General features: G+C 48.9%; 2 protein-coding genes across 2 annotated transcripts; one reads left to right on the top strand and one right to left on the bottom strand.

Moving 5' to 3' along the window:
- Nucleotides 1-4,711: 4,711 nt before the first annotated feature.
- PRR15L (proline rich 15 like) lies at nt 4,712-5,014 on the top strand (the record flags this gene model as incomplete). The annotated part of the gene is made up of 1 exon (XM_080924430.1): nt 4,712-5,014. One exon carries the CDS (start codon nt 4,712-4,714, stop codon nt 5,012-5,014), a length of 303 nt encoding a protein of 100 aa, XP_080780556.1.
- A 3,060-nt stretch (nt 5,015-8,074) lies between these two features.
- On the bottom strand, nt 8,075-14,237 carry PNPO (pyridoxamine 5'-phosphate oxidase). The gene is made up of 7 exons (XM_080924294.1): nt 14,009-14,237; nt 12,676-12,800; nt 11,073-11,172; nt 10,086-10,139; nt 9,716-9,844; nt 9,347-9,417; nt 8,075-9,190 (listed from the first exon to the last, which is right to left on the bottom strand). The coding sequence occupies exons 1-7, from the start codon at nt 14,144-14,146 to the stop codon at nt 9,022-9,024; spliced, it is 786 nt and encodes a 261-aa protein (XP_080780420.1). The 5' UTR covers nt 14,147-14,237; the 3' UTR covers nt 8,075-9,021.
- Nucleotides 14,238-23,427: the final 9,190 nt, after the last annotated feature.

The following is a 23,427-nucleotide window of genomic DNA, read 5'->3' on the forward strand; positions in this document are numbered from 1 at the left end:
CCCTCTCCTCCTACAGTCTCACCTGCCTGGGCAGCTCCTACAGTCAACTCCTCTAGGGAAAGTCGCGCCTCCAGCCCAGAGCAGTCCGGATTACAGGTACAGGCAGCAGGGACTGGTGGGTGGGGAAACCTAGACATAGGTCCTGGCCAGGGTTTCCCACTCATGCCTCCATGATGGACAAGCTCGGCAAGACTCTGACTTTGTCCAGTCTCACCTCACTGGACTCTTGGAGAAGGTCCAAGCCTCCAAAAGAATTCCTTCTGAGAAAGTTTCAATATATACATAAACTCTTACTCGGTCCAAGACCGTCCCCTCTGGCCCACAACCTGGAACATGCGTGTGTCTGGATATCTGGCAGAAACATCTCCCACTCCCTGTCCAGTCTTATTCAGGGTGATCGAGGGTCACTGAGGGGCCTCTAGAGGGAGGGGAGCAGTTCCACAGTACAGAGCTGACTCCCTTCCTCTCTCCCCTGCACCTCCACCTCTGCCTCAGTCAATGGTTAACTTGTCCAGCTCAGAAGGAGCTTGGTCCATTCTGGGCAAAATCCTTCAGAAAGTGCTCTAGTGGCGGTAATGGGGCCCGACCCCAGTGCTTATGAGCCATGGTGCTAGCCTCCCAAGGCAGGAGGTGGCCAATTGTCTCATAAAGGCCTTTCATGGGCCCTGAAGCTATACAAACAGCAGAGGTGGAATTGGCATCCTTGGGGCCTGATTTCCCTTATCCCTTGATTGCAAGGCCTAGGGCAAGGGCCCAGCCCTCAACCTGGCATCTCGGGACTGTGTATTAGCAGACAGCAGCCCTCAGCACATGCAAGATCTTTGTTTCTTCCACCAGGGCCCCCACCCCCAGCTTTCCACAATCACTCATAGGCCATGTGACTAGAAACATCTTATTCCTTACAACTCTGAGATCTGGGCACTGGCCCACCATGACACTTTTTTTGTTGGTTGATTGGTTGGTTGGTTAGTTTTGTTTGATTTGGTTTTAACACAGGGTCACACTCTGGAGGCCAGGAGGAACTAGAAACTTATTAGGTAAATAAGGCTGACTTTGAACTCACAGATCTCTTGCCTAAGAGATTACAAGTGTGTACTACCAGGCCTGGCTCATAATAACACCTGTTCTTTATTTCTCTCTCTCTCTCTTTCTTGTCTTTTTTCAGACAGAGTTTCTCTGTGTAGCCCGGGGCTGTTCTGGAACTCTCTCTGTAGGCCAGGCTGGCCTCGAACTCAGAGATCCACCAGCCTCTGCCTCATTCTCTACTGCTCTGGCAGACATGTTCTTTATGTAGTCCCAACTGTTCTGGAGCTCTGTGTGTAGAATAGGCTGACCCTAAACTCAGATCCTGCTGTCTCTGCCTCCTGAGAGCTGGGATTAAAGGAGGGCACCACCAGCCCCAGGCAGATTTTATATTGTCTTTTGTGTGGACTAAAGACTCTTGAAGCTGAGTTATTATGAAAAATAAAGAATAATCCATTAATTTATGTGGTTTTCAAATTCAGATTTACATATGTTAGGCTTGCATCAAGGGATGAACACTTGTTCAGGTGTTTAGGTGTCCTGGACAGAGAAGACAGAAGGACAGCAAAAAGCATCCTCAAGAGTTCCGGGTATTGTGTCCGGATAGTGGTGGCACATGCTTTTAATCCCAGCACTAGGAAGGCAGAGGATCTCTGAGTTTGAGGCCAGCCTGATATAAAATCGAGTTCCAGGGCAGCTAGGGGTGTTATACAGAGAAACCCTGTTTCAGAGAAAGAGACAGAAAGAGACAGACAGAGAGACAGAGAGAGCGAGAGAGCGGGACAGACAGACAGACACACCCACACACAGAGTGTTTAGGGTACAAGTCCAGGTCACAGGGCACCAAGGAAGGCACCAAACTGTCTGGCCAGTTCCTTGTAACCTGCATCTCCTTCTCCTTCAAGGAGAGGCAGGCTTTGGGAATGCCATCTTGATATTCAGTACGAGTTGTTAAAATGGGTACATCTCAACCGGCGTGGGCAGAAGTCCCTCTCCCAACATGGGGCTAGGAAATCAGGTGCTTAGATACAGGATCAGCCATCCCTCCATTCTCCAAGCCTCTGGCAGCTCCAGATGGGCCGTGCTGGGTTGGCCGTGCTTGGCCGGTCGGCAAGGCAGCTACTGAGTGGCCGTCTCGCCCTCCTTCCTTGCCCTCCCACAGCTCCTTCCAGTAACCCACTCTGGAACACCAAGTCCTGTGCAAGGCAGTGCTAAGCCCAGGCGAGGCACACTGCCAAGACAAACCTCTCAGGCTGTCCCTTGGTGCTCTCAGCTCTCCAGGTGCCTGGAGGTACCCCTCCAACCCTCTTCCCTGCGCCCCCATGCTCTAAGTAGGAGTCGTACAAGATCTCTTTAGTTTCTGTCACTTGAGCCCACCTGAAGGGGTAGAGTGGGCAATGGGGGGGCTGCTTCCTGGATAAAGTAGTAGGAGAGCCTCCAGGGCTGGGGGCTGGGGGGGGGGGAAGGGAACACCATAGGGGACGACAGCAAAAGGTGTTCACTTTGTTTCCAGCTTAGGCCAGTGTCTTGCTTTTTTTTTTTTTTTTTTTTTCCTGAATTCAATATGCTCTCCTCACCCCCAAATACTCATATGTATTATGGAAATTATAAAAATCAGAGAGCCAGAAGGGCAGAGAGAAGTACCCTATATTTCTTCTACATTTAAAAACAAACAAACGAACGAACGAACGAAAAAACCCACTACTCAATTTGTACCTTTCTTTCTGGTAATTTTATGAAATGCAGTGAAAACCATTAAGATTGGGGGATTTGGGCTGCAGAGATGGCTCATTGGTTAAGGACACTGGCTGCTCTCTTCCAGAGGACCTGGGCTCATTCCGAGCACCCACATGGCAGCTCATAGCAGTTTGTAACTCCAGGCATCCCACACAGACATACATACAGGCAAAAAACATTTTAATGTACATTAAAATAAATGAATACATAAATAAAATATTACAAAAAGACTAGGGGTTTTGATGGTAGGATTAAGGGCAGAGTTTGGGGGTATATTAGACAAAAGTTCTATAACTTAGTTATGCCCCCCAGACCTTTCCATCATCAACTTTTTAAAAAAATACATTTTCGTTTTGTTTTTTGTTTGAGACAGAGTCTTACTTCATAGCCTTGGCTGTTGGTCTGGAACTCACTATGTAGACCAGGCTAGCCTAGAACTCACAGGTCCACCTGCCTCTGCCTTCCTAGTGATGAGATTAAAGGTGTACCCCAACCATGCCTGATCTAAATTAAATATTTTTAAAAATGATTTTCTGTATGCCGTGGTGCATTTGTGGAAGTCAGGAGAGGAGTTGGGAGACTCCATCCTCTCCTTCCACCATGTGGGCCCTTGAGATGGAACCTGGTAGGAGGTCCATTTACTTGCCGGCCCCTCACAAGCCCCACCAACAGCTTTTACAGATGGCAACAAAGGCAGGTCTGGACTGCATGGCCCACTAGCTTTCTGGTGTCTACTGGCTTCTGCAACCTCCTTCCCAGACTTATCCTAGCGCATGCGTAAGACCAGGCTGCCCACCTCTCCAGGCCCAGAGCTGCCTTTGCATACACCAGTCACCTCCCTTGTACAGGTTAATTCCTCCAGGCTTCTGCCCCCTCTGCCTGCCTTCCGCGCTGCAGACATTAGCAATGGCCAGAGGGCTTCATTCCCAGACCCTCCTGTGGCTCATAAGCACCTTTGTGGAAATTAGTAAAAGATGAAACCTGTGTAGATGTGGTTCCATGTTAAGACTCATGGCTCACGAGCTGAGAAGCCTGGGTTTCAACCCCCAGCCCCACCTTATGCGGTATAGAAGGATTCAGTTCAGTCCATGAGGAGAGAATCTCATGGGCTCCACCAGACTGCCTCGCAAATCTTTAACTCTCCTTCAAACACCTGTCCTGCAGCAGCTTGTTGGGGGGAGAAGAACAACACCCTAATGGTTCCGCCTCCTAAGTTTCACTCTGTCAAGCACATCTACCCGTGTAGACGGGCAGTAGTGGTTAGGCTGAATGTCAGGGCTGCACGGAGTGAACAAACACACTGAGGCCTAGAGACATAACTTGGTTGGACGTCAAGAGCCCAGGTTTTCCCCAGTCCTGGACAGTAGTCAGGAAAGACTTGCTCATGGTTGTTGGGAATGACAAATGGCTGGAACTATCACATTCTATTTCATTTTGTCATGTGTTTCTCCCAGTGTGACCTGTCAGCGGTTTGCCAACACTGGGCAGTGGTGGGAAGGCCTTGGTCATGGTGGCAAAGACCAGGATATGTGTGGCTGGGTACGGGGTTTTCCTAGCCTGTAGCTTCGAAGAAAGGACCCCAAGGCTCTCCCTGCAGCTTTGTAAGGCAATGGGGTAAGGTTGTCTCATTGTCCCTTTACCTGGCTCAGTGTCTTTTCTGTTAATGGCTGCTCTGAAGGCTTTACCAGCCTCTCAGTCCTACCTTTAATACTTTCTTTACTTGTTTTTTGAGACAGGCCCTCGCTATGTAGCCCAGGCTGGCCCCCAATTCACAATCCTTTCAGCTCAGCCTCTGCTGGGATTATAGGCGTTAACAAGCACACCTGCCCCTTGATCTTAAACTATCCAGTAACTTTGAATGAGCCTGGATGGGGCTGGTCCAGTTCCACCCACTGACTTTGTCTCTCCCATTTGGTCCAGCAGAAAGCCTTGCCTGGCTTTAGGGACCACCATGACTGAAGTTGGTTGGTGGAAGCTGACCTTTCTCCGGAAAAAAAAATCCACTCCCAAAGTGCTCTACGAAATTCCTGACACCTATGCCCAAACGGAGGGAGGTGCCGAGCCACCAGGACCTGATGCAGGAGACCCTCACAGCGACTTTAACAGCCGTCTGGAGAAGATTGTGGACAAGAACACCAAAGGCAAGCATGTCAAAGTCTCCAACTCAGGCCGCTTCAAAGAGAAGAAGAAAGTCCGGGCCATGTTGGCCGAGAACCCCAACCTCTTTGATGAAAGGGAGAATAAGGGACAATGAAAGCTGCCAAAGAGACAGATAGTACCGCCCTGCTCCCTGCCACAGGTGGGCTCTGAGGCAGGAGCTTGCCACGCTGGCCTCTTTGGTCATAGTCTTAGTGGCGGTTGATCCCTGCTGGCAGGAACACCCGGTTCTTAGGTTTGTATTTACGGCCCCAGCTTTACAAAGAGCCTCCTCCTCCCCATGATCACACACAAAGGCACTCTGGTCCAGCATGAAAATTGTGACCTCCAAGTACTGCCGAGCTTCACACAGTGGCTTGGCTCACAGGGAAGCGGCATGGCAGAGAACAGTCAGAGAACATGGCAGACTCCACCCTTCCCCTGGGCAAAGGGGTCAAGGGTGAGTTTGAATGCTGCTCCTTCTACTTTCTCTACCGGTGACAGTTCCCTGGGCCAATCTAAGGAGAGCAGAGTTTCCGGAAGTCACGTGACCTTGGTTTCCTTGGTGCCAGAGGCGGAGTTGTTAAACTTGCGATCACCTCTTAATTCAAGGAGCAAACTTCCTGGAACTTTGCTCCCGAGAGTGGAGGGGCAAAGGACACAGATTCTCCCTGGGGTGCTACTGGAGGCCAGAAATCCTCCAGAGCTCTTCACCTTGACTACCACTGGTGTGGGTGCTGAATTACATTCCCCCAAAGAGAGGCCTCACTGGCCGGCCTAAGGGTCCAAACAGGAGGAGTGGATGGGTTGCCCCCACTCCTTCCCCGATAGTATTTAAGATAGATGAACTCCAGGAGTGAATCCTGGAGCCTTGAATTTTGTTGGAAAAGTAGGTTTTATTTAGGAATAAACAAGGCTGCAGAAACCATGGTCTTATTTATACTCTTACCCCACATGAATGCAGATGGCGATTCCCACGCCCCTAACTTCCTGTGAGCGAAGTGAGTCTTTCAGCCCTTCCAACATCAGGAAGGAGCCCCTGAGTGTGACCGCGTAGGGGCTGTGCCAGTAATTCCATCATTAAACAAGGGTTCTTATGGCAGGGGGAAAAGGAGGGAGAAAGATGACCCTTGGACAACAGAGAGGAGAGGCCAAGCAGGCTTTAAGGGCAGGCCTTTGGTAACAGACCCGAAGTCTCCCAAGTTCTCCATGGTTCAGTTTGGGACCTAGATTTAAATGCTGATACCACCTCGATGAGCCTGGGAACATTTCAAAGAGTCTTCTCTGAAGTCAGGTATGAGAGAAAATCCCTGTGATCTCAGCCTTTGCTGAGGCAGGATTGCAGGTTCAAAGGTCAGTCTGGGGTACACAGCAAGGACCTATCTCAAGAATATACACCAAAAGCTCCTGAGGGCTGCAGACTGTTTCCTTCCTTCTCTTCTTACAGGATACCCCCCTTCAGGGCCAGGGGAGCGTTCCCACCATGTAATATTAAATCTCATTCTTGCTTAAGCCACAGGACCTGAGAACTGGAAAGAAAACCAAATCAGCCCCCCCCCCCCAAAAAAAAAAACAAAAACAAAAAAAGATTATCCAAGTCTTTGGAGCTCATGTTGGGACCAGGGAAAGCGCAGGGTGGTTAGTTACTCTGCTATGTGGTCCAGCAGCTTTGGGTCAGCTCCTCAAAGTGTGCTGGGACACCCCACCCCAGGGAGCTGTTGCTGAGGGAGTTTATTGCCAAAACAAACATACCTATACAAGGAGACCTTTGTTAGGTGCCTCACCCAGGCCAAGGGAACTCAGGGGATAAGGGAGGCAGACCAGGGGCAGAACAGAAAATAGACTCAGAGCCCTCTGCCTTTATCTTGCCTTTGTACCCCTTCCTTCTCCCCAGAATTTTCTAGGTCTCATTACTCAGTTCATAAAGTCTCCCAAAAGGAGCTGAGACATCCCTCAATCTTACAGCCCTGCCATTAGCTACCACATACATATTGCTTATGAGAGTGTCTAATCTCCCAATCCCCATCACTGAGGCAGGTACTGTTGACATCTCCATCTTCTCTTCCAGTCAGCGAGGGTCAGAGACATCAGGCTCTTGGCTAATAGCCAGAGCTTCTCTGTATGAACTGAGAATATGTTTGTATGCCCTGCCCACCCCAGCACCTTCTATTCTTGAATGTCTCTTGTTGTCTGTTGGTGTGGCATGGGCAGGAACAATCAGCTCTCTTCTATAGAATGGGACGGGGATGAGAGAGGAAAATGTTTATGTCTTAGGCCACTGGGAGGTGACTGTCACCAAAGGGAATGTGCAGGCTCTGGAACCACTGGGAGAGAGCCAGCCGATTAGCCCAGGGGCTGCGTGTCCTCTAAGAACCACACTATAGGTCCCTTTCACAACAGCACATCCTGAGATTACTTGACCCTAGGTAGGTAGGGAATAAAGATAGGTACTAAGCGTAGATTCGTTTGCTTTTGCTTTCTTGAGACAGGAGCTGACGCTGCAGCCCAGGTTGGCTTGGAACTCACTGTGTAGCCCAGACTGACCTCCAACTCACTCCAATCCTCCCAATCCTGCCTCCCAAGGGTTGGGATTACAGGCATGACAATCTATACCACCTGGCTTCTTTTTACAGGGGCTAGACACTTAACTGCTGAGTTGTATCCCAAATATTTCCTTTTGTGGGCTCCCTGGTCTCTAAACTTTTTACATGCACTGCCAGAGTCCCAAGAAGTTCTCTGCAGGAATCTTCTGGGGAGACTGCCTGTCCCCCTCAATTGGAGGCCTGGCGGGCTAGAGAGATCCAGTTGCCCCAGGGAGTCCCAAGCAAGGCATGCTTTTAGGAGCCGCTAGGAGGAGGAACCGAGAGTGTAAAAATGTGCAGGAGGTGGGAGAGGCTATGGTTATCAACCACAGTTTCACTGGGAAGCAACCCAAGTGGAGGAAGGGGGAGGCAGAGAGGCTGCCCAGTACTGGCCTCCACTGCCCAGTAGAGGCCAATCCTAACCACTGGGCTCCCTCTGCTGGATCCAAGAGGAAAAGTCCTGTAAATCGACTCTTCCCAACTATCCTGTCTGCTGAGGTGCCTCATGGGGGCAGACGAGATGAAACCAGGTTAAACATTAATATCACATATGGCTGACAAGTTTTTATTACACATTTGTATGTTGGAACTGACAACTGAGATCACACAAAAGCCTAGTGGGGGACACACACAACTCCCTAACAGTGGTGGGATACAACATTTCTCAACAATTCATCTGGATGTACTAATTAGGTCACAGTCCATGGCATATCAGCAAAAGGGTTGAGGTAGGTAAGGGTACCTGGCCGGTGGCCACAGGGTCAATGTCCAGACCCAGGCTTAAGTGGGGGACAACACAGGACAGAATTTCCTTGGGAGGAGCCTTTGTCAGTGACAGAGGCTGAAGCGCACAACCACAAAGTCAAAAGAAGGCAGCCGTCCAGAGTAACAAGTTCAAGGCCAACCAGAACATATAATGGTCTGTCTGAGTCACAGCAAACAAGGCCTGGCCTGGCTCCTTTTCATGGCCAGTAAGCCTTCTGTGTAACTGCAGCCTGATTAATCTGTTACTGGAAACAGAGTTAGCCCAGCTGCAGCTCCCAAGATGGGCTTCCCTCAAACCCAGGAGCAAAGTCAAGAGGATAATATGAGATTCTTTGCTATTTCTCTTCAACACTACTGCACTGTGGTCCAGCCACTAACTGATACCGAGTTCAAAGAACTTGGAAGGTGAGTCCTGGAGAGACGCTGGTAGACGGAATAAGACAGGAAATGGGCTTAGATTAAAAACAAGGACTAGAACTGGGCCTGGTGGCTCAAGCCTGTAATCACTGCTATTCAAGGGACTGAGGCAAGGAACTCAAGGCCAAGACTTGCCTGGGTTATGTACACAGTGAATTCAGGGCCAGCCTAAGCAACGTGGTCTTAAAAGGTAAAGAGAAAAAACGCTGGTTCTCCAGCTCAGTGGTAAAGTGCTGCCTAGCCGAGCAAGGTTTCAACCCAATGCCACACACACACCTGGCTTCCATTTTCTCCTCCTCGGAACAGCTCCCTACCACAACCCTTCCCCCCAGATGATTCCCCAACATTCTTGAGTTCACTGTCAAGGTGCAAGTCTCTCATACACCCAGCCTTCCTCCCCGTGGTGGGTCATGGGTCCCAGAGGGGAGTCTCCTGTTGCCAGGCATCGACGGAAGACGATGCGGTCATGCAGGCGATTGGTTTGGCCTTGCCAGAATTCCATCACTTGGGGGTACAGGATGTAGCCACCCCTACGGGAAGAAGCAGAGGTTTACCGTGCCCACCTCCCCTCTCATCCCAAGCTCTCTTGCAGGAAGCTCCTGGGATGCAGCTGAGGATTTCTCAGAGAAGGGTATCTGTAACTCCACAGACAGGGCTGCAGGGTCCCAAGAATAGGTGTCACTTACCAGTATTCTGGCTTGGGTACCTCTTGTTCCTGGTAGAGCTGCCCCAGTTCCTCATTTTTCTTTCTCAGGTACTGTTCAAAGAAGGAGACAGAGGAAGAGCCAGGCATAAGAAATGATCCACTTAAGGACTTAAAAACATAGGCTCTGGGGCAGGTGTTGGGGACAGAGGAGAGGAAAGCAGACTGAGACACTGATCAAGAGGAAGGACAGACAAAGGAGGCCCATTTCCTATCATCCCTTGCTCTTCTCCCCTAGGGACAGCATCCTTTTCTGCTAGTTTGACAGGATGCTGGCATCTCCTGGAGACAGCCTCTGGGGATGAGGTCAGGGCCTGGCTCATCAAGAGAATCAAACAGTAGCTCTACTTACCTCCCGGTTGGGGATCACAGAACTCTGGCGACTGACCACAGCCCCAATCTGGCTGCTCTTGGGGCGGGAATGGAAGTAGTTCTCAGCCTCCTTCTCCGGTAGTTTCTTCACATGGCCTTCCACACGCACCTGTTTGTGGATGAACCGGGCTAGGTGATGCCTGACACTATTAACTCTTTCTACTAGCACAGACCTGGCTTCTTGCTGTTCTATTCGCTGCCCCAGCACAGAGTCTGCTCCAGTTAGACTCTGAAAGCTGTGTTAGGGGCAGAGTGGACAGACCTAGGCAGAATATGATTCCCACGTTCATTTTTAAACTCACCCCTGCCCATCTAGCCCACTGGAAGTTGTCATGGGGATGATCACCCACCTGACGGTTCAGGGGCTCCCAGTAGAAGACAAGAGAGGCAAAGGGGTTAGAGTCCTGGAAACAAGAGAAAAGTCACAGGTGCCATCGGGACAGGAAATCAATACTCCTCGCTTGGAGGAGGAAGGCGGAAGATGGTAGCAGGATACCATCAGCAAGTGCATTCACTGTTACATCTCTTACACCCTCAAAGGTGAGCCCCCTGTGACACAGCTGAAGACCCCTCAGGGCCCGAGTAACACGATGAATTTTACACAGCAAGTGGAAGAGCTGGGTGTACGCCAGGTTAGCTCCAGTGTGGGACTTAGCATTCCAGTCACCATAATTGTGGTTTTTGAATATTTCTAGTTTTGTTTTTGACACAGGGTCCTCCTCTGTCGCCTAGACTGCCTTCAATGTGTGCTAATCCTCCTGCCTCAGCCTCCTGAATACCGGGAGGCATGAACCACCACACCCAGCTCACTCATGGAGTTTTGAGAGTGGGTGTGAAAAGCATCTCAGCGTGGCTTGACCAAATGCATTTGAAATGGCAACTCCTGTATACCTTAGAACAGGTGTTGGGGACAAAGCAGATTAAATAAAAGTGGCAACCATTGCTCCACAGAGCTTACAGTATAGCAGAGGAGACAAGTGTCAATCATGTAATCATGTAAACAAATGCATAGCCAGAAGAAAAACAAAACAAACCAAAACATATGTGTGTGTGTGTGTGTACTACACACACAAAGTAATGCTGTAAGGTGCACCACTGGCAGACAGTGCCAGGTGCCTGCTCAGTGTTAGGTAAGGAAGTGTCTCTAATGTGGGACCTCGTGGATGAGATCTGGAGGAACAGATGCTGATTGGGTAGCAGATGTGGAGGTGGGTGTGTGTGGTTTATTCTTTCACCGTGCAAGGGCCTGGAATCAGGAGGGAGCCTGAGCAGAGATGATGTAAGCCAGGGCCGAGGCTAGCCCTGTCCGCCCGGGGAGGATTTACCCTGACCCTCACCAGCTCTTTTCCCTTCCGACTCTCGTAGTTAGTGAAGAAGCGGAAGCCATCCTTGCCAAAGCCCTTCAGCAGCAGCATGCGCGCAGAGGGTTTTCCATCTCTAGGAGCACAGAGCAGAGCATGAGGCCAGAACCCACCCCAGTGTTCTTACCCCTGAGCAACCCCTCCAGCCACACCCCCATCGAGGCAGATGTCTACCGTGTAAACCACGTAACCAAATGCACAGACATAAACTGAAAAGGAAAAGAGGCAGAGAGTTGAGCTGTGGGGTCCAATGTGATCAAACAATGCCCCTGGAAGCTTGTCCAGGAGGTACAAGTGTGATATCCCCCTATGGCACACTGCTCTAAGCACCTTGTGGCTGTTTGTGGAAGATAAAGGTTTTAGGGAGGCTGTGCTGGCTGGTTTTGCATATCAACTTGACACAAGCTGGAGTTATCACAGAGAAAGGAGCCTCAGCTGAGGAAATGCCTCCATGAGATCCAGCTGTAAGGCATTTTCTCAACTAGTGATCAAGAGGGGAGGACCCAGCCCATTGTGGGTGGTGCCATCCCTGGCCCAGCCCATTGTGGGTGGTGCCATCCCTGTGCTGGTAGACCTGGGTTTTATAAGAAAGCAAGCTGAGCAAGCCAGGGGAAGCAAGCCAGTAAGTGACATCCCTCCATGGCCTCTGCATCAGCTCCTGCTTCCTGACCTGCTTGAGTTCCAGTCCTGACTTCCTTTGGTGATGAACAGCAATGTGGAAGTGTAAGCTGAAGAAACCCTTTCCTCCCCAACTTGCCTCTTGGACAGAGGCAATTAAGGTGAAATGTAGTCTGTGGGGTGAGACTTTCTCTAATCCAGTAAGAGCCAAGACAGAGTGGGTGCTCTCTCAAAGGTCACATGAGGACACAGCGAAGGGACGGCTATCTTCAGAGGCATCACCAGATTATCATCCTTCACAACGACTTGCTCTCGGACTTCTAGCCTCCAAAAGTGTGAACAGTAAACTTTTGTCGCCTAAGCCACCCAGCCCATAGTGCTTAGCTATAACACTGGTGAAAAAGTTGTAAAGCTGGGGGAGACTGGACCGACAACCATGCACTGAACCAGTGGGTTACGTAAAGGGCCAATGGTGGATGGTCCTCTGCTCGGAGCTCTGAGGAACAGAGAGGAGAGGGTCAAAGCCTCATCTTGATGCTTGGTGCTTTAGTGAGAAGGGACAAGAGGAGCTGAATAAGAGGCTGACTTTAGTGATTTCTCAAAGGACAGGACTGACTGGTAAGTCCCATGCTGGGGTTCAAGAGAGGAAATAGGGCCTCAGGGGCAGGCCCAGCAGATGTAGCTCCAAAAGGTAAGATAGGGCTTGAGCAGATAGCCTGAGGGAGGCCAAGGGTCATGTGTGGATACATCAGGGATCAAGATGTATAAGGAACTACATTTTATCACTAGAGAGGATTCAGTGATCTGGCTTCGGTTTACCAGTTAATGACTTGTTTACTGGGACTCAGAGAAGACTGTGGCTTTAATAGCAGAGCTGAAGATATAATTTTGAGAGCACTCAATTTGGGTCTTCCTAATCTCCATCTGGAACCACCCACACAGGGCCCCTGGCTGTGCATACCTGGTACAGGTAGCCAGACACATAGCATTGGCTTCTATTATGTTGGGACATTGAACAGCCTCCTCGAACCAGGAAGCAAACTGCTTCATGGGATCCAGAGAGGTCAGATGAGCCTCCTCAAATGCCTAGAAAGAGAGTTTGACTTCATTTAATGAACATAAACATACAAAGTTTACTAAGTGCCTGGTAATGGGTTGAGGTGCTGTGCTTTTCAAATGGAAATGCATTTAGCCTTCATAATGGATACCTGGAGAGAAAGAAAAAAACAAACAAAACACTACCCAGGAAGTAGGTTCTAGGTCCATTTACAGGTGATGAAACAGGCATAAAATGAGTTTGAGTCTCCAAACTGGAAGGGACGAACCAGGGCTGGGGCGAGCTGATGTCACCTCATTCTTTTTCATGAAGTACTTCTAAGGTTGCACAAAAGCCTACTTTTCAGGTAAGCTCTCCTGCAAATGTTCACGCACACACACACACACACACTTGGCCACTGAAGCTCTGGATCTCAGCTCCAAAACTGATCTCTTGGTCCCTGACCTGAGGTAGGAGAAGACCACCCAGGAAGTGCTGAGGGAGTTTAAAATAAAGAGCTTCCAGGTTAGCCTTGAACTCACTGGGCAGAAAAAGGTCCATGATTCACCATGCCTAGTTCATTTGGTATTAAGTAAGGGTAGTACCAGGAACCCTCCTACACACTAGGAAAGACTACCAAACTGAGTTACAAGCCCACCTTCCCCTCCTTTGTTATTTTACACCACGTTTATGACTGTTGTTAGCATTTTACAAATGCCTAAATACAGGCTGGTGAGATGGCTCAGCAGGTAAAGGCATCTACCACCAAACCTGACAACCTGAGCTCCTCCCTAGTGACCTGCGTGATGGAAGGAAAAAAAAAACCAACTCCTGAAAGTTGTCCCCTGACATGCATGTAGAAACACACGCACACTCTAGATGTATAAAGATGTAAAAATTAGAAAACCCCCAAACACACAGAACCCTTGTGAAGTAGGCATTGTCACTTTATGGGTGAGTAAACAGACCCTCAGAGCATAAATTACCCGTGGCGGTACAATCAGAAAAGGGCTGGGTTCCGACATAGGTGGGCTCTGAAGTACCCCGTACCATTCAACAAGGGGCCTATGAGTACAAGTTAATCCGCGTCTCCCCTGAGGCTCTCCCCCGTAAGCTTTCTCTGAAACCTTTTCCCATCAGGTGACCCCTAAATCCTGTTGCCTTTTAAGTGGTCCCTGAGACCACAGGCACTCCAACTCTTTGGTAGATGATTTAGGGACACCCCCTTTCCATGTCCTGGCGGCGGCAGCAGCAGCACCTCTTTGTCCCCGCGGTAACTCTTGCGCATCGGTCCCAGGTCCATGACAGCACCCCGACAGCACAGGTGACGGAGGTAGCCCGGCCACCTTGCAGGTCTCCTGATCGTCACAGTGACGCTCAGCAGCCCGCACGTCATGTAAGCAGTCGGTCACGTGACCCAGCGTCGCCTGGTTCCTCTGGGTTCGGAACCAATTGCTCAGCCTGTGTGTCTAGCCTGGGAAGGAAGAATTTACTAGTACCCCGTACACGCTAATAAGTCCTAAGTTCTCGGGACCAAGGTGTCCATGATCAGCCAATAGCTGTTCAGGACAAGAGCAGGGATACAGACCTGAGAGCTCATTGGTTTGAGTTTCTTGAAGCAAGACCAATTAGAGCAGGAATGAAGGAACCCAGCAGCCAATGTGCAGCGCCTCCAGGGGCGGGAGCAGAGAGACAAGGAAATGGTGTCACCGCCGTTAACAAGCACGTGGAGGTTTGTTAAAGGTATAGGGACCGCAGCCAAGGCGGGGGCAGGGCGAAGGCTTGGGGCTGGAGAGGAGAGGTCCGCATTAAGGGGCCAGCCTGTGTCAGGCTACCGAGGAAGAGCGTGAGGGCAGGAATCACTTTCTGGCAGAGGAAGTTGGAAGACGGGAAGGAAACATGGTATTGGTTCCAGACTCTGAAACAAAGGTGATGGATGGGGACACAGAGGGAGAGACTGAGGGAGAAGATTGTGGCTTGAGGGGAGTAAGGAGAGGCTGAAACTGACTTGATACCACAGGACAGGTGCTGAGGGGTCATGGTGGTCGGCTGATACTTCTGGGGACTGGGGAAGTGCTCTGGGGCCAGGAGGAGACTGTAAGGTGAGAAGGGAGTCAGCTGAATAGAAAGAAAAGAGGAAATTGGAATCAGAGCAGAATGGTCTTCCTTAGACCTTAGAACCCCTTCCTAAGAGTTGGGCTGGGCTCAGATCATTCTATTCCCGAGCAATGGAGTTAATACTAGCCACTGCTTCAACAGATGGAAGGGCTATCCCTTTCCCAAGCCTCCTTCAACTTGGTTATTCATCTTTTCATGTTGTTTTTATTTTATCTTATTTCATTTCGTTTTTTGTTTTCCTTTCTAAGGAAGTGGGAGGCATAGTCAGTGACAGCAGTAGCCAGCCAAGGATACGGGGAACAGGTGCGGTGTTTGCAAACTGACTTCAGGCTGTCAATGTACAGCTGAGAGAGAAGTAGGAAACCCTGACAGTGCTCCTTCCGGCTTTGATCTGGCTGGAGCAGCCTGTGGTAGGGATTACTCTATAGCCCTGGTGTCTACCAGCATCTGGAGTGGGAGCCACCAGAGCCATGTAGACAGTTACCCAGCACTGGGCCAGGTAAAAGACCTTCTTGGCCTGCTTAGGTGTGTGTAGTGAGAATCTGTCATTGTGTGTTTACAGCTTGAACCAGTGGAATCAGCTACAAAGAAACAAGGCGAAGCTTGCCAAATGGTCCATGCCTTCATCAGCCTTGGCTACAAAGTAAGTGTAAGGCTAGCCTAGATTCAGTAAGACCCTGTCTCCGAGAAAAAGGGGGGGGATGCTTAATTATATGAGTCTCTGGGTTCTTCACTGGTTGAAATTTTTGGTGCCATTGTCGCTTTCTCCCATGACCATGATGGGGAAAGTTGTCATTAGCATCCTTTATAAGCTTCACCCTTATATTCCTGGGCGGCTCTTACATTGAAGCTGGAGGTACTAAGACTTCAAAAACAAGAGCATGAGCTGGATGTGGCCCCACACTCCTGTGACTCCGGCCCATCGGAGGGGGAGATAAAGGATCATGAGATTAAGACCAGCTGTGAAGCGAGCGCTGCCGTAGAAAGGAAAAAAATAGCCATAAGATGTGTAGTTACATGGTCTAGCCACTCAATAAAACATTTACTAGAGTCTGCTTTTGGGCCAGGCATTGAGCTAGGCCTTACAGTACCAAAGTGAGGGTCATAACATGGTTCTTGTCCACAGTGGCAGGTCTGTGAGCCAGAGAGACTGGCAGGTGGTTAGCGTGGTCCCCTCAGGCAAAGGAAAACCCGAACCCTAGGGGGACAATCAGTGCCGGAAGGCTTGGTCGTGGGAGCTGACTGCTTAAAGGGTATTTGCCAGATATGGGCAGTGGAATAGGTGTTTAGGGAGAGGGGTGGTGGCCAGTACCGGTGGATGCATCTGGGACCTTGGAGTCATAAGATGCTGCAGAGGCCAGGCGGTGAGAAGTAGGTGAGATCCTCAAGGAACAACCTGCTGCTCTAGCTGAAGACAAGTCCCACCCCTGAAGGTAGCGAGGTGTTTCTAATTTTATAGATTTTTGACATTGTATAGCTAGGAGTCTTATTTGTGCTGGCTGTTTCTGTTTAAGACCTTGGTGGGGCAGGGACAGGTGTGGTGGAATGTGCCTGCTAGCCAGCTACCTAAGAGGTTGAAGCAGGTGGATTATGAGTTTGAGGCTAGCCTGGGCAGCTGAGCAAGAATTTGTCTTCAAAGGAAGGCTTTATGAAGGGCGCTTGTATCCCGTGCACCAGGCTCTGGATTCCACCCGAAGCTCCTTGGAAACTAAGCCAAACCAGATGGGAAAGGGAAAGGAGCTGGATTCCAGCAGCCTCTCTCTCTTCCTTGGCAACGATTTAGGGAAGTTTGCCTTTGACTCCTTTTCTGTATCTTCCTTTTGTCTGGGAGTTAACAAGTAGGCGTGTGTTTTGCTTTTCTGCTAAGTGGGATTTGGTGTCTAAACCACAAAGCAGCCCTGCGCAGGACAAAGCCCTGGAGATGTTTCCTTGCATTGTCTGTGGACCTGGCACTGCATTTGCCATTCTCCAACTTTGTAGTAGTCTTTTCTTGAGACAGGCTTAACTCTGTAAGCAGTGTCTTGCAAAAAGGCGTCCCACAGATAGCTACACTTCTTTCTCAGGACTGAGTTCAGGGTTCAGTGGATATGTCTTGACCATTTGCTTCTAAAGCTTTCTTTTCTCTTCTTTTCTTTTCTTTCTTCTTTCCTTCCTTCCTTTCTTTTCCTTTTCTTTTTGAAAACACAGGACTGTTTATCACCCTGTAGCTTTGTCTTTTTTGGAGACAGGGTTTCTCTGTGCAGCCCTGGCTGTCATGGAACTCATTTTATACACCAGGCTGGCTTCGAACTCGCAGGAGATCCACCTACCTCTGCCTCCAGACTCTGGTGACCAAGTGGATGACAAGGGAGGGAGGGTCAGGTTAGTGGCCAGAAGCTGCTGGGAATTGCTATAGTGTTGTCCAAGTGGAAGCTGGGGGGTGAGGAGTGGGGGCAGGGACGTGGCTAATGTCTAAATATTGAGAGGGATTGTAGACAGGAATCAGGACTGATTTTAGGCTTTATGGGTGCTGCTACTTATCAGCTGGAGAAGTTTTGGGAAAAGATGGGTTCATTAGCTGTCGAGGGTTTATGGGACGCCAGTGTTTGGTTGGGCTGGGAAGTGAAAGTTGGAGTCTGAGGGAAAGGCTTAGGCTGATGATACCAATTCTGGTCCTGAGCTCTTCCAAAATGGCGCTTGAAGCTGTAGGGTGGCTGAGGTTGTGTGAGAAGAGTGGCTTGGAATTAGGGAGGATGTTGAGGAGGCCAAGAACAGGTGGCAATGGTACTGGTGTGATGCACCCTCCAGTTTTCCAGGAAGGTGCAGGAGGAGGGTCTGTACTTGAGCAATGACATGGGCTAGGCCTCTAAATATTCAGGAAGTCTCTGCCTTGGTGAACTCAGCTTAGAGGCACAAGTCCCATTGAAGGGTGAAGGTTGGCTTCCTGCCACCATGTGGCTGCTCTCTCCTCTCCCTCCCAGTAGCTCGTCGGAGGCCCTCGTTTTGGGACTTGCTTGCGTGGAATTTGGGAAGGCCAGACCTTGTCAGTGTCCTCCCTGTGGGGTTTTGTAGTTAAGACCTTCCTGATACACCTCGATAGCTTCCCAGACTTGGTCTGTGGTGTTCATTCAATGTGGCTGGTGACGTTCATGAGCCTAGAAGCTTCTCTGAGGTGGAGTAAGGTACCCAGACCTAGCTCCATCCCATCTGTAAACTGCATTATGGTACAGAGAATTAAAGGGACGCCCATTGCTGTGGTAATGGTGCATTGGGCGGCTCTGGAAGCAGGACAGGAGATAAGGTCAACCTTGGGCAGGAGAAGTTTTTCTAAGTACAGTGTGCAAAAGCCTCCGCCATTTAGCCCTTTTCCCTGGAGTACTGGAGGGTGTTGTTATTCAGGTGGTGTGTGTCTGTCTGAGCTCTACAGTGGGGAGAGGGGATGCCTACCCCTAGCTCACTTTCCTTCCATCTCTTGGAGAACCTAGGGTGTCCCTTATTGTGACCTCCCTGTCATCAACAGCCTATAGGTTTGGGACCAATGTCCTGAGGGCTCCCGGGATGCTGAAGAAACTGAGGGACAGTGTATAAGATGCCTGATAAGACCCTGGAGTGGGCATTGCTGTGAGCGCCTCAGAGATGGTGTTTGAGGGAGGGTGGATGGAGCCCCTTTGACCCTGAAGCCTTCAAGACTAGGGAATGTCCCTATGCCTGTCCTTAGTTAGCTCTTCTAGGTCCTGGAAATTAGGAAGAGACTGTTTGTTTTTCTTTATGGTACTAGGGTCGAACCCATGAACTCAATTTCTAGTCAAAGGAGAGACTGCTTCTTTCTTTCATTTTGTTTTTTGTTTTTTGGTTTTTTTTTTTTTTTTTTTTTTTGGTTTGTTTTTTGTTTTGAGGCAGGGATTTCTCTGTGTAGCCCTGGCTGTCTTGGAATTCATTCTCTAGACCAGGCTAACCTGGAACTCACAGAAATTCCCCAGCCTGGGATTAAAGGTGTGTGCCATCACTACTAGGCTATTTATTTATTTTATAGATTTAGACAGGGTCTCATGCAGCCTAGCCTAGCCTTGAATTCTTTGTGTATCCAGGGCTAGCTTTTTTCATTCCTGGCCTTCATTCTTCTATTTCCTAAGTTGTGGGGTTGCAGGCACGTGGCTTGAAACTAAATTTAGGCAGGTTATAGAATGTGAGGCTTCAGAGGAGGTTGGGAACCAGTGTGCAGATTAATGACCAGGACCTTTCCATCATGTAAGCAGGAGGCTAAGGAGAACCTTAGCATGCTTAGTAGAGCATGTTAGCAGAGAGTGTAGAAGACTGAATGCCAGTAGGAAGACTCCTAACACTGTTTATGGGTGTCTGCAGAGACAAGGGACCTATTGAAACTGGGCTAGAGACTACCCACATCACAGCATAGCTAAATAAATAAAGTTCCCCTGCTAGAAACCATTCACATTCCATTATAGTAAAATAAATGAATGAATGAATGTATGAATGAATGAATAAATAAGTGAAATCTACTGCTTTCTGCCATGCCTTGAAAATTTAAGCGAGACTGAATTCAAAGGACATGTTTTAAGATAGCAAAACATCTTGCTCCTGTTTAGAAATATGTGGAAAATGTTCAGTGAGTTGAAAAAAGCAGGGGGGGGGGGGTTAAATTAGTTTTAAATTGTGAACAGGGCAGATGCAGAGAGAGGATAAAAGCAGCTATTACATAAACTAGATTAACTGTGGTGGTTTGAATGAGAATGATCCCTATAAACTCATGTGTTTGAATGTTTGGGTCCCAGTTAGTGGAACTGTTTGTGAAGGATTAGGAAGTGTGGTCTTGTTGAGTGGGTATGGACTTGTTGGAGTGGGTGAGGCCTTGCTGGGAAAGGTGTGCTACTGAGGGTGGGATTCAAAAGCCCATACCAGGCCCAGTGTCCCTGTACCTCTACCTGTTGTCTGAAGATTAGGATGTAAAACTCTCAGCTACTACCCTAATGCCATTCCTGTTGACTTCCTGCTATGATGATCAACAACCAACCCTCTAAAAGTGTAGGTAAGTCCCCAGTTAAATGCTTTCTTTTATAAGAGTTGCCTTGATCATGGTTTCTCTTCACAGGAATCGAACAATAACTCAGACAAACTGTTAAATTAACTAGAGAAACCTCATTCTGCCATAGGACAGGTGCTCTGAGGGCACAAGCCTGACCACCAAAGGTTCCAAGTTAGGAAATGCACATTCATTTGAGAGGAGAGAGCTTGGATTGAGTATGAGCTTGGAAAGGGTTTTCCCCAGACCACCAGCATGCACAGAAGCCAGTGGCAGCAGAGAGGGCGAGATGGTATCTGGAGCATAGTTAGCAGCACTGTCATGTGGCTTTGCAGACAGGCAAAAATGCAAGTTACAAGGAGACTGGCAACACTGTTTCTGAAAGGCTCCTCAAGCCAGGTACTGTGTAGTAGAGTTGGCTCCTTACAAGGAGGCTCTGGGAGGTTATTGTATGAAGCTGTGGAGGTGAGGCCTAAGTTACAGTGGAGACCCTGGGATGCATGAGATCCTAGGGCTGTGAGATATTGAATGAGGAAAGCTGCAGGCATGAAGTGGCGTGGGCCCAAAGAGAGGCTATGTGTGATTTAGCCAGCAGAGCTGGAGCCCAGGGCTGCCTAAGACTGTTGGAGCCTAGATGATGTCACAAGAGTACCAGATGCTGGATATGGAGCTATAGGTTTTCTTTTTTTTCTTTTTCTCTCTCCTCTTCCTCTTTTTTTCTTCCTTGTCCTCCTGCTTTTATTCTTCTTTCTCCCCCAAACCCCAAGACAGGTTTTCTCTGTGTAGTTCTAGCTGACCTGGAACTTGAACTTTAGACCAGGCTGGCCTTTAACTCAGAGATTCTCTGCCTCTCAAGAACTAGGATTAAAGGTGTGCGCAAGGACTGCTGCCGGGCAAGCTTCAGGTTTTCTGTGCTGGATGTTGCTCTTTCGTTGGTCTGATTGTTCCCTGTGCTTCCCTCATGTGTTCCTTTTGGAATGAGAGAGTTTATTACCTTGTATGTTGGAAATGTATGGCTCATTTTCTCTGTCTCACAGAGCCTCACAGTTAAGAGACTTCTTGAGTTTCAATGGAGGCAACATAGACTTTAGATGTTAGAACTGTTAAGTCTTTGGAGACTTTTAGAGATGGCTTAGATGCATTTTATATTATAAAGGTAGGATGTCATAAAGTGATGTGTTTGAGTGTCAAGTTGATAGGAGATGATGGTTAATCTTGCTAACTTGGCTAAGTTTAGAATCAGGCAGGGTTCTTGGAGAGGTGTAACTGAAGACCATCCTGGAATAGGGTTCTACACTGACTAAAAACGGGGGGTGGGGGTAGGAAACTAGTGAGTACTGGTGTTTATCTCTTTCTACTTCCTAACTATAAACCCAGTGTGACCAGTGCCCTACACACTCACTCCCATGGCTGCCTATCCTGATAACTATTCTCTCAAACACTGAGCCAAAAACAGATCCTTCCTTAAGCTCAGGTAGTTTGTCGCAGCGATGATGGTAGCTAATACACAAAGACAAAGACACTCCAAATATCACTGTAAAGATATACAGGGCAGTTTGAAAGAAGGTTTGCTAATTTAAAAAAAAAAAAAAAAAAAAAAAAAAAAGAGGCAGGGCTGGAGAGATGGCTCAGTGGTTAGGAACACTGACTGCTCTTCCAGAGGTCCTGAGTTCAAATCCCAGCAACTACATGGTGGCTCACAACCATCTGTAATGGAATCTGATGCCCTCTTCTGGTGTGTCTGAAGATAGCTACAATGTACTCACATTTAAAAAAAAAAAGGAGAGGGGGTGGTGGTGCTGGAGAGATGGCTCCACAGTCAAAAGGGACTGGCTGCTCTTGCACTGGACCAAGGTTTAGTTCCCAACACCTACTTGGAACTCTAGTTCCAGGGAGGTCCAGTGCCCTCTTCTGGCCTTTGTGAGCACTGCATGCATGGGTATAGATATGTGCATGTAGGCAAAATGATTTTTTGAAAGCAAAACAAAAAGCTTTATACAGCAGCAGATATCTGAGGTGGGAGGATCCTAAATTCAGGGCCCTTGAGCTCTATACAGTGAAACTGCCTCAAGTCAAAAGGAAACAAAACAGTAGTACATTGCTTGGGTTTGCCTTCAGGAACTAGGTCTTTCCCGCCCCTTCTCCAGGAAGTGATCCTGGTATCTGGGCTAAAGACCTGCATTGTTGAGCTTTGGGACAGATGACTTAAGAAAGGAACCAGGCAGAGGAGCCACCATGAGTTGTAGGGATCCACTTAAACTTCTGGGTGTGGCTTGCACCTAAAAAACTGTCATCAAAGGCCCCAGCAAGTATCTGGTGTGTGTCTCTGTGTGTGTGTGTGTGTGTGTGTGTGTGTGTGTACTTGTGTGCTTGCACAACTGCAAACAATATACAAGCCAATAAAGGAGTCAACTTTAGTGTTTTTATTTAGATGTCCACCTTGGTTTTCGAGACAGCTTTTCTCTCATTTGGACCTGACTTGCAGATTGGGGTAGGCTGGCTGATTAGTCAGTCCCAGGGGTCTGCCTGTCTCTGCCTCCCAGGACTGGGATAACAAACACATGTCACTAGGCCTGGCTTTTGATGTGGGACTGAACTTGCTTGCACAACAAACACGTTACTCACTAAGCCGTCTTCCCAAGTGGAAGTCTTTTCTACTAAACTTCATCATGGCTAGATGAAACATGTTCTCTACTAAACTTCATCATGGCTAGATGAAACATGTTCTCGTAAACTGATGGCATCCAGGGCTGGTGAGATGGCTGGGTGGTCTAGAGCAAACACACACACACACACACACACACACACACACACACACACACACACCCCTAAACATACTCTAAAATCTTGAACAAACAAAACATCCTTCGAGAGACGTAGAACCCCATGGCTAGTACAGCTCTACGTCTCCCTGAGAAGGGAGCTCCCATATGCCAGCCTGCTCCTGTATAGCTGGGGATCGACACCATTTTGTTTACAAAAACAAAGAGTGGGTTCAGCATACATGAGAGGCTTCGGTGTCAGCCCCCAGGAAAGAGTAAGCCTTGTGCCTGAGGCGGTGTATGGCAGGAAAAGGTCAGCTGATCAACATACCCCTTTGCACTACCCAGCAGGGCTGTCCCCAGCTGCCAGGGCTACTGAGATGTAGGCTGGTGGGCTAATGAGGCTTCAATGGCAGGGTGATCCATTCGGCATTAAAGTCACCCTCTGTGCTGCTGAAGTGATCAGGGCAGAGAGCCCGGATCCATCAGACATCCATGTCCTTCTTATTTTTCAGCTATATGGGGGTTGACTGTCTCTGGGGAAAAGCTGTTGGCAATGCAGGTGGCAAGGATGGAGTGTGAGGCCTGGCGACAGGACGGCGGTGCAGAAGCCTCAGCACTCAGCAGAGCTGTGGTCCTGGCTGCTCTGAGGGTAAGTGGAAAGTGTCCAGTTTCCTCCATGTCTGAGGCAGACTGCCTCTTTCTCCAGCCTGGTTGCTGCTTCTCAGGCACCCAAGGCTTCCTGACTCTGTAAATCACAATTCTAGACTTCTCTGTAGT

This window comes from Micromys minutus (assembly GCF_963924665.1).
Source record: "Micromys minutus genome assembly, chromosome: 10".
Taxonomy (NCBI): Eukaryota; Metazoa; Chordata; class Mammalia; order Rodentia; family Muridae; genus Micromys; species Micromys minutus.

Coding starts and splice junctions, on each gene's coding strand:
- PNPO (XM_080924294.1), bottom strand. CDS start 14,146: ATGACGTGCGGGCTGCTGAGCGTCACTGTGACGATCAGGAGACCTGCA. Junction 11,173..12,675: donor TGTCTGGCTACCTGTACCAG/GTATGCACAGCC, acceptor CTGTGCTCCTAG/AGATGGAAAACCCTCTGCGC. Junction 9,845..10,085: donor GGGAGCCCCTGAACCGTCAG/GTGGGTGATCAT, acceptor ATCCACAAACAG/GTGCGTGTGGAAGGCCATGT.